The following is a 10430-nucleotide window of genomic DNA, read 5'->3' on the forward strand; positions in this document are numbered from 1 at the left end:
TGCCTGAAGATATTAACCGATGGGAGGGACATTGACAAATGTTGGCTCATTTCCGTTCTGACCTCAGCATGTCGCCGAACAAATTCTAGGGCTGCAGTGATGCGTTTTGAAGGCCTACCCCGTTGTTGGGTTTTTCACCAACAATAAATGTAATGAATAACAGCACCGAATAGGTTGTTCATGATGAGAAGGAAATGAAAATTATGCGTTTTTGAAGCATTGCTTTCAGCCAATGATTGTCAATGGCCTCTTAAAGGTCAGTAGGCTACCGGTGATTAAACAAACAAGAAAAACGGGCTTCTTTTCTTATGAAACATAGCTCAAACTTTGCAAACAAGCCTCTCTTTTAAAGAAAAACCCCAAACCAGAGCCACTTCAAAGCAACATGAGCCCTCGTGCGGATGACGTCAAGCTTTCCACCGGTACCGGATGATGGGAAAGTTCTTCCGCTTTTGCATCATGAAACACTGAAAGGTCACGCGATCGGCAGTAAATACAAACGTTGCCCTAGACGGTCGACGAGTGCGATTAGAGGTGGAGTTTTCATTCGCGAGAGTGCCTTGAAAACTGAAATGAGATAAGCCATACCAGAGCCGGCGTTAGATTGTCTCGGTACGAGATTTTCCCTTTCCATTTGGTGCGTTTTATTTTTCTTTTGCTAGCGGTAATTATTCCCAGCTGTTTGAGCCGCGTTGAAGTTTGTTTTTTCGTTTTTCCAATCTTGCCCTCAAATCGCAACTCTATAATTTTGGGTCGGGCTGTTTTTTTAGAGCACTTTTGCTGATTGTGCTTTCTGAGGCGGAAAGCTTACTCGACATACAACGATCGGAGATCGGCATTAAAGTAACACTAAACGGTCGTAATGCCATGGGGTCCCATAAACGTCCATTCTATGCAAAATTCACGTTCGCGAAAGGCATTGTACTCGATTGTCATGGATCGACTGACGTCTTACCAGGTTTTGCGGTGCATTTTCACCGGTCTATCAAGCTTTAACCGTTCTTCTCATCCCAGCCGTTTTCACCCATCTCGGCTTTGTTGAGGCCAACATCTTGGAGGTTCCGTTGCGTGTGGTGCCCATTTCCATGCCACCATTCTCACCCGTCAGCGCTGGCAAATGAGAGAAAACGTAAATAATTAATTACGGCCGCGAAGGGCGCGGGGCGATAACATGGGACCCAAAGCTGCTCCATGCCAAACGCAAAAAATGCAAACAAAATGCACCACCCCAGCACAGATTGTGATTTAGGGGTAAGTTCCTCTCCCATGCAGCTCTCGTTAACAATGGCGAGTTGAATTTATCTTTCTCCCTATCTGCACATTCAAATTTTGCATTTACCGTCATCTCCTGCGATTTTGACTATCAACCAAAAATATGATGGCCAACTCCGTTAGTAAACTAATAGATTGCGGGCTTATGACGGCGACTTTAAGATCCGGAATGCACGCTAGATCATGCATTCTGGCCAGTGTAACCTTGGCCTTTCGTTTTAGCCGCCATTCCACCCAGACACCTCCAGTTTCACTACAAGAAATGCTGCAGATAAGCTTCGGTAATCAATCAAACTCAGAACCAAGTCAACGGGAGGAGCTTTAAAAAAACATAAAACGCCACTTCAACGGCCTTCGAGCATCGGAACTGGCGCTAATCTTTGAGGTGCCGTTCTCACCTCCAAATCAGTTGATGATTAGCGATGGATCAAAACAACGGGTTGATCAGTCCTTGCCGCCATTCGATGAAGGCTTATGGTGTGGGCGTTCGAGAGATCACCACCTTGCTAGGTTCGCCCTCGCGAGTGCGTATTGATTCACTATTCATTTCTCACACACGGTTGCACACTGGTGCATGCCTTCCGGTTCGGTGGCTGTAAGATAAACAACAATAGGGTCTGTTTTTTTTCCCATGGTTGTTTCATCTCTAGCTAGTTGCCTTAGAAAGTATGATTCGAGAGAGGTCAGTGAATAGATGGAGCTGCTTTGGTGGACGAATGCTTCTTCACACGTGCATCGATTAGCTGAGCCACAAGGAACGGAAGTAAAATCAGAAATCTCCGCCCATCATGCTGATATTCGATGCTACTAGATCATGGCTCCATGAGTCATGCTATGTCTTTTTTGTGTATTGTTGAAGAGCAAAGCGTTCAAATTGATCACCCAAACAACCTTGTACGTCATCGAAAAACCGGCCTGCAAGGGCACTACATCTCCCGCTACACTGCCACTGCCCCACTCAGTGTGCAGACTGACACTTGCTACATTTTTACGACCAATTAAGACCGCTTCAATCAAACGGGGGTTTTCGACGAAGACTTCCTCCCGGTAGGAAACCTCGATCGATCGAGGAGTCGATCGCTCAACTGATATTAACAGCCTACCCCAAGAAGCAAACAGGCCGTATGTACTACCTATATGCACCAGCGTGCTGAGGACCTGAAACAGCTACGGCTTAGAGGCGAACACGGGACACGTTTCTATTACGAACACACTAATCAACCGGACTGCAATCGAGCTAAGTATAGCAGCCAGGCCATGGAGGCAGCGCAGTGGTAAAAGGAAGCGAGTGGCGAACTTCGTCGCCTGCTTCGGATAGATTTTTCTCGAAAACCGATCTCCAATGCATCGATGGAGCGAATGAGACCAAAGGACAGGGTTGAAGTGAAAGAAAAAAGAGCCAACTGGCTGAATGACGTGTTCGGACACTTTCGAACGAACTTTAAATCATTTCACTCGATCGCATTTTCCATGCGATTCGGTGTATTAAGCTAACACCTTGCTGAAAGTGCTCTTGAACATGGGACACTTTATTGTAGCCAAAAAAATGGCAGACAGAGTATTCAATCAGCCTCGGGTATAATAGTAGAGCATTATGAGTGTTACACCTTTAGGACGTCACCTTGATGACTCACTGATGAAAGGCCATCGTAATTGATCATTGATTCACAAGTGTCATCGGTTCGTGAAAAAGACACCGATTACTGATCGATACTAATCGCACACGATCATAATGCACACTATATAGTGCAGGACAACGCGTGCGTTACGGTATCTGGCCATCGTACCCTTTCACTGGGCGGTGTTGAGCTACGATAACAATTGGACCCGGTAGAATAACGACCATCTGAAGTCGGCACACTGCTAAAAGTCGTAACGCCCGAAGACACAACCGGAGGTTTACCAGACCGGGGACGACTTTCACTGCGGTTGTTCACGATCCACAAAAGCGCCCGGGTGAGGATTGCAATTATTACTATTATTATTCATGCCATTTTTTTTTGTTTGCCTTCAGCGCTCCAGCTGCCGCCAGTAGTAGTAGTTTTAAAAGTCGCCGCCACCATCGTTGGTTACTACGATGGTTTTCATCCCCACTCGCGCAGGAGTGCCTCAACGCCAACAGGGTGTGCAGATCGTGCATCTCGCGCACGCACTCGCCCTGTCTCTGTCGGACAATGGAGCGGTTGTTCGGAAAACCATGAAATAGCGAATCTCGCGCATGGCATGCGCCATTCGTCGTCAAACCGTACGTGAAGTGCGTTCGCCTGCTGTTCGGACTATCCGGAACCAACCAAAAGCCGCACATTTGCCTTCCCTTCCAGGTCAGTAGCGCGGCCAATAGCTGTGTGTTTTTGTGTCCCCCAGATCCAGGGAGTAAATCGGATTGTTCGTTCCCATCTGCCCATAACAGAGGGCAGCAGGGCTCGCCAGATTAGTGTGGTGATCAGTGGTCCTCTCGAAGATTCAGGACGATCGTCAATTTCTGACGTAGCTTTACTTCGTGATCGAAAGTTGTGCGTCGTTGGTTCTCCTCCGCCCACGGTCTGCGGCCGGCTTGTGCGCCTCGGTGTTACGCTGATTAATTTTTATTAGAAAATTGTGTGCACTCATCCACCCTCCAGAGTAGGGCCGGGTTGCGTCTTTAGCTGGGCTATTCCGGGATGATTTCTCCCCCCACAGGGGATGGTTAACAAATGCCGGCCAGCAGCAACAACAAGACAATAAACGAAAACATACCATAATGGCATGAGCATTGCACGTGGAACTGTGCTTTCGTTCCGTTGCCGGATGACCTGATAAATCATGCACAGCTCCCGAGCCACAGCATAAAGAGCGCACTTACAGTACACGCTGTTCTCGTCATCCATCGACCGTCTGCTTCGAGCGTACTTTTCAAACCACAGAGTGTGTTTTTGTTCTAGTAGATCGATCGACTCCACCACGCAGTGCACAGTTGAATTTGAATGTGTTTGCCTTGGAATGCTAGCTAATCTTTTGCTTATCCGTTTCCGACACCCGTATCGTTATAGAACGAAGACCGTTCAACCCGTAAAGTTCGTAAGCTCTCAGCAAAACACCAAGATGCGTTCGTTCACCGTTGTTGCCGTGTTGGCGCTTAGCTTCTGCTATGTCCACGCCGCCGATGAACCCGCTGCCAAGGAAGCTGCCGCAGAGGGCGGAAAGACCTACAAACGTCTCATCCCTGCCGATGTTTTGCGAGGTAAGTACTCCAGAGAGATGTTTCACGGGTTCTACAGGTTTTATGTCGAAAAAGCCGCACTATTCCAAGCCCTGGCATGCCGATATCCAAAGAAAGGCATTCTTTTCGCAAAAAACTCTAGAAGGGCCACCCATCAGGGACGTTTAGTGTTAGGAAATGGTAGAAAGAAGCGACTTATTTGCGCAAAGACACATTGTTTCCAGCAGACGGAACACTTGGAATGTGCCGGCTCCGGTCGTGGCGTAACCGGTGGATGGTTTCCTTTGCCAAACCCACCTCGTTTCGCTTCTGCAACACCGCGCTTATTGTGCCATTGGCAACGCATCGGATGGCCCCTCAAAGAGGCGCTTTTCTGGGGCCTTCCTCGCTTGGTTCGGGCGCACCTTCACAGGGTGGGTGGATTGGTAGAGTCCGACCTGTGCAACACCCTTGTTTTCGAAGTTTCTAGCACTTTGAGGTGAGCCAGCAGCCACTCCGTTACTAATGCGTTGGCTGATCCACGTCGAGTTCCGCAAGGGCGCGGTTGCATCGATGCTTCCTTCTGGCAGTGTTTCTGGCTTGTTTGAGCGCACACTTTGACCGAAGCATGTGGCCTGCGAGAGTATGTCCTCATTTTGGATGGATTTCAAGCACGTGGCTCCGCAGTTGCAGTGAACCACCGTCTCTTAACAAACCGATACTCCAGACCGATTGAGCAATGAATTGACGGCCGACGCGGCTTGCGTTTAAACAATCACCTCCAACGCCCAGCAGCGCCTCCAACGCGTGCAACACTCTGCTCAAACTCGGCCTCCCCTAGACGGCATTCAATGTACCGAAAACGCCATTGCAAGCGAACCGGTCCGGTCCACAATCGCGTCTCGCACAGTCAAAGGAACCTCCATCGAAAGGCAGTATGCGCGAAACGCTACAACAGCACCTCGATCGGTCGATCTAGTTGGCAGGTGACAGCTAGAGCATGTGTCACCGTTTAGTGGCGCGAAACACTCGATTGCAGCTCTAAATCTCGCACCATGCACCGTGCACCGTGCACCGTGCACCGTTGCAGTTGGCATTGAATGTGTTGCGGTGGACAACCGGTTGTTCCTTTCGATTCCAAGCTGTTTCTTCAGCTCCAAACCAGTTGCCGGCAAGGTGCTGGGACCTGGTCCGGGTCGTGGGGTATTTGCTAAGGCGGTGATTAAAATTTAAACCCGCCAAGCCCGCGCCTAGTGGCACGTGAGACGCGTATGAAAATCAGACTAAAGAAGGTGGACAGAGGCTAATTAATTCTTCTCTCGAGCCAGCCATTATTGCCAGTGTCACCTTCAACCTTCGAAGTACGCCAAGAAATCTCTCCTCAAATTTCGGCGACAGAATTAGACACCTTATCGATTATTCATCTCAATCGGCATTAGCCGGAGTGCAAGTGCTGTCCAGGGCATACACAAAGTGCTCCCTTAAAGCCTGCTTTAAGCTCTCAACTACGATAGAATTACAGCAAAAAACCAATGCCACTATGTGACTCACTTACACGTTAAGTGATTGTACTCTGAAGCCGATATGATTTGAAAGTTTGCTGGCCTGAAACAAAGAAACCGGTGGCACACCGGCCACAGGCAAGTAGGATAATTGTCAGTTACTTCCAGCGCCAGGAAGCTGCCTACCCAGAGGCTATCGTTCTGGAAACTTCCTAGTTGCAAATATCGCCTTTCGTTTTGTTTTTTTCGCTAGCCCCAGAACCTGACTCGCTGCACTTCTCAATTGTAATGGAGCACCAAACGGGCCATGATTTCCGTTTCCGCCCGGCAGTGGAAAATCGTTCCATTCGTCGTCTCTTGAAGCGCGTGATTTCGGAACGAGGTCGGTTTTGACTTTGGATGGGTTTTGTGTGCCCTGTTTTGTGTCGCCCGAGGCTTCATGGCTGCATGCTCACGCTTAGCATAACCGCTACGCATTGACACTGAAAAAAAAGGGGTTGGACGGTTCGACGTCCATGTGGGTTTGGAGGCCCTAGCTATTTCCCGACCCAACGCTGGAAGCGGGATGCTAAAGGCAACAAACCGAGCTGTAATTGCACGCAAAATCACGTCATGTCGGTGGCTTTGTCCGCCTCCGGTGGCACTTTTCGTGGCAGTTCATCATAGGCCAACCTCCAGTGTAACCCCTAAACTACTCCACAGGTCACATTGTTCCATCGATGCTCCCACCGAAGCTCCACTATCGCACTCAGTGGCCGTGTTTGCCCATTCCCAACAGTGGCCCTGAAGTGAAGTGAAGCTTCTAGCAACGGCAAACGAGCCAGCTGCAGCACACATACACAAAAAACAACAGAGCGCAATTGTCGAATGAGCTTGATTGCGTTGTAAATCGTTTGGTTCATTCTCGAATTAAAGCTCCGATGGAGCGAGGCGAAGCAAACTTGCATCACTCGAGGTACCCGCCCAGGCGGCTCCATTCCGATTTCAATTAGCTACGAAATGATTTCCACTTAGCGTAAGTCTCGCGCGGTCTCATAAAGCTATGCATCATCGGCAACTGTGCGAAACCCTGATCACACTGGAGCCTGTCGCAACAACCGACTCCTCCGAGAAAGGCACCGACGAAATTATAACCGTTTTCGCCCACATTATAAACCCATCGAGGTATGGCCGGATCTGGTTAATCCTTTCACTTTCGAGTGGCGGCAATTCTTGCGTTTAATTCGTATCATTTCGTTGCCGTTTCCGCAAAGCTGCTGTTTCGTAAGCTTCCACACCCGGGGCCATCGACAATGTTCGTCGGATGCGGTTGTTTCATCGTAAAATGCACGGTTCCCGGAATCGGATCGAATCGCCTCGGCGCTTTTGAGGTTGCCGTCTGCATGAACAAAGAAAACCAGAACAAGTGCGCTCTCTGGTGAACCATTAGCTCTTGGGGTTAATGTGAGGCCGTAATTTCAAGTGTCACTAAATGACCAAACGAACAATTGCCCGACCGCGCTTTGTAGTGCCTCTATTGCCAGCGTATAGTTGATATATCCAGCCACAGGCTGACTAATTAATTAGCATTAGCAACACAAATAGGGCTCGGCGAACGGCTGGCGGTGGATCCGTTTCAACCATTTCACATTCGCGTCACCGGCCACTGTCAAGGTGATGATCGCGAACGATCAAAACCGCTCACCAAATCCAATCTCCACCGTGTGCTAATTTGTTATTCCAAGCGTGAAAAGCGATCATTTCAACGCTATCGCCGGTATGCGATCTCTTCGCGACCGTGGACGAAGGCCACCCACTGCAACTGGCCCTTGTGTTGGCCGAAGGGAAGGAGTGGCGTGGGCGAAGGGAGAAGGGTCGATCACTTGGTGTGAAGTGAAGGGATGACTGTTTATCGTGACCGATCGTACGTGAAGTGTTTTATGAGATCATTCATCCTGAACCGTTTGCTCTTTCAATCGCCTTTTTCGTACCTTTTTTGCTATTTGCACCTATTGCTTGCCCAGCAGGCCTGTGATGGAGATTGTTTCATAATTTCTAACCCATTCATTATTACACCTTTCAATTAACTCATACTATTGGAACAACACCTTTGTTTTTCAGCAATGTTGATTGTTCCAACCAGCTCTAGCTTTTTAGAAACCTTTTCCATAAAGAGCCCAAACAGACATTTGGCTACAGTAGTTTTGAACGTTGGCCTTATCGTTTACAATCGCATTTAATCCTGCCTTTTGTGGTGTGACAAGCTTTCTGTAGCTTTCCGCTTTCCGTTCGTTACGTTGCCTTCGCGATCTTTCCACGAATTATGCAACCAATTCCGTAACGTGCAGCCCCGCAGGAAGATCGTGCATCGAGAATGGCCATAAACAGAGTTCCGTAAGTGCGGCCATAAATGGCGGAAACAAGAAGAAAATAAATAAGTCACTGCTACATTTCGCACCGAGGGCAGTTGACAAGTTTCGTCGTTTTTTTTCTGCGATATTTTTTCGCTACGTTTTCCTGAGCGCTTTTGTATCTCTTTTCTTTATCTGCTCGCTAGTCTGGTGTGGTAGAAAAGCTCCACATTTATGGTGACTCATGCCAGTCCGTTGTTGTTTTGGGGGAGTTCTTTGAGCGATGTCCACGCTACAAGAGAAATCCGACAACCGGCTTGCTGCAGCATTACAACAGTGTGCACAGCGCAAATTTACATATTATATCATGGGTTGCGAAACTCAAGTCACGCGCGTTAAATCAGGAACCGACAACGACGGCCTTTCCCGACAGACGATGGCATTGTTCCATCGTCCCACACGTGCGCTTGCGTTACGCCAGGATGGATGATGTCGTTTCAAGTTTTTGGTTCTTCCCTGGATGCAGCACCGCAGTAAGAGACGACGACGACGACCCGCTTAAGCCTTGACGTGTGCGCGATGGCGTGAAGCAAGCCAAACCCCCGAACAGGGTGGCCTCGACGAAGATGACGATGAAGACCAACCCAAAACGCAGACAAAACCTTGGCCAGGGTGTCCCGGGAATTTCCAAAGAATACCGAAAGCCACCACTTGCCCATCCCTGTCTGGTGGGAAAACCAGTTCCAGGGTGCTCATTAGTATGCCAAATTCGGGAGTGTTTAATATGTTTCTTTTCTTGCATCGTACAATGGCTCGGTGTTATTTTCCAACCGGATGCCCGTTTTGCGGAGATCTGAACTCAAGCCATGCGTGGCCGAGTGTCACGAGACGGTGGTTTTTTTTTGTAGATTGTCGAAACGAACAACAAGATAAAAGCCCATCATTTTAACATTAATCACAATTCACAATTGAAGATACAACTCATCTGTTTTAAATGAACCGAAGCCTTACACATAGCGATATTTAGCATTTTTTGGCAGCTACCATCTCTTATATCTCTCTTGTGTTTCGTGTCAATTCAGATTTCCCTGGCATGTGCTTCGCATCGACCAAGTGCGCCACCTTTGAGCCGGGTCAGTCCTGGGATCTGAGCCCGTTCTGTGGCCGTTCGACCTGTGTCCTGTCCGACGATTCTCAGCCGCGGTAAGTTATCGGGGTTCCCGGCCGTCACGACGCTGCATTCTGACGTACTGACGTTTCTCTTTTCCGTACAGCCTGCTTGAGCTGGTTGAGGACTGCGGACCGCTGCCGCTGGCCAATGACAAGTGCAAGCTGGACACTGAGAAGACGAACAAGACGGCCGCTTTCCCGGCCTGCTGCCCGGCCTTCACCTGTGAGCCCGGCGCGAAGCTTGAGTACCCGGAAGTCAAGCCCACCCCGGAGTCGGCCTCCGAGCAACCAGCCAAGAACTAAGCGATCGAGCAACTGCACCAACTCCTTCCCGGGACATTCCCGGCAAGCATCATCTTAATCGACGAGCGTTCGAGCGGCTCGGCAGCAAGCTCTTATCCTAAGAATAGAACGAAAAGAACAGAAAACATACTACACTAAAGCTAACGTATACCGAATGCCCGACAAATCGTGCGAGTACTTCTTCACTATTTTCCATCGTTACCGTTTTCCTCGTGCAAAGCCCTCCGGCGACATGGCGAGTGCCGTTTTTCCTTCGACAGTTTAACAGCAAGCAGTATATGAACAATTAGTCAAGTTTGTGATATTAGAAGTATGTATTTATCTGGAGAGGAAGCAAAAGCAAATTCCAACGCTACAGGACAGATCATCATCGGGCGGATGCAGGCATCCTGGAGTAGACCGCAAAGTTGCAAAGTGCAGAGTTAAAGCAAATGGAGCATACGCCCTCCAACATGTATGCGGTTCCGGTGTTGCACCGCTTCCGCTCGACCCCTTCCACAGTACAAGCCACCCAATGTCGAAACATATATCCTCATTCCCATCCGGTGCAGACGATCATCATGAGTTGCGCAATGCATTGATACTGATTTAAGTTTTGTAATTTTGTTTTTCATGGTATCTTTTCAAATAAACTCGATTCCGTATAAATTAAAGTAATCCATTGATAAAATATTA

At 48.7% G+C, this 10430-nt stretch overlaps 1 protein-coding gene across 1 annotated transcript; it reads left to right on the top strand.

Moving 5' to 3' along the window:
• Positions 1-3511: 3511 nt before the first annotated feature.
• Positions 3512-10404, top strand: LOC128731996 (uncharacterized). The gene is made up of 4 exons (XM_053825155.1): positions 3512-3593; positions 4302-4492; positions 9365-9485; positions 9557-10404. Exons 2-4 carry the CDS (start codon positions 4354-4356, stop codon positions 9753-9755), a joined length of 459 nt encoding a protein of 152 aa, XP_053681130.1. The 5' UTR covers positions 3512-3593; positions 4302-4353; the 3' UTR covers positions 9756-10404.
• Positions 10405-10430: the final 26 nt, after the last annotated feature.

This window comes from Anopheles nili, chromosome 2 (genome assembly GCF_943737925.1).
Source record: "Anopheles nili chromosome 2, idAnoNiliSN_F5_01, whole genome shotgun sequence".
In the NCBI taxonomy this organism is placed as follows: domain Eukaryota; kingdom Metazoa; phylum Arthropoda; class Insecta; order Diptera; family Culicidae; genus Anopheles; species Anopheles nili.

What these genes read in the sequence shown, in the direction of transcription:
- LOC128731996 (XM_053825155.1), top strand. Translation starts at nt 4,354, where the DNA reads ATGCGTTCGTTCACCGTTGTTGCCGTGTTGGCGCTTAGCTTCTGCTAT. An exon ending in CCCTGCCGATGTTTTGCGAG is followed by an intron (nt 4,493 to 9,364) that starts GTAAGTACTCCA and finishes GTGTCAATTCAG; the next exon opens with ATTTCCCTGGCATGTGCTTC. An exon ending in TCCGACGATTCTCAGCCGCG is followed by an intron (nt 9,486 to 9,556) that starts GTAAGTTATCGG and finishes TTTTCCGTACAG; the next exon opens with CCTGCTTGAGCTGGTTGAGG.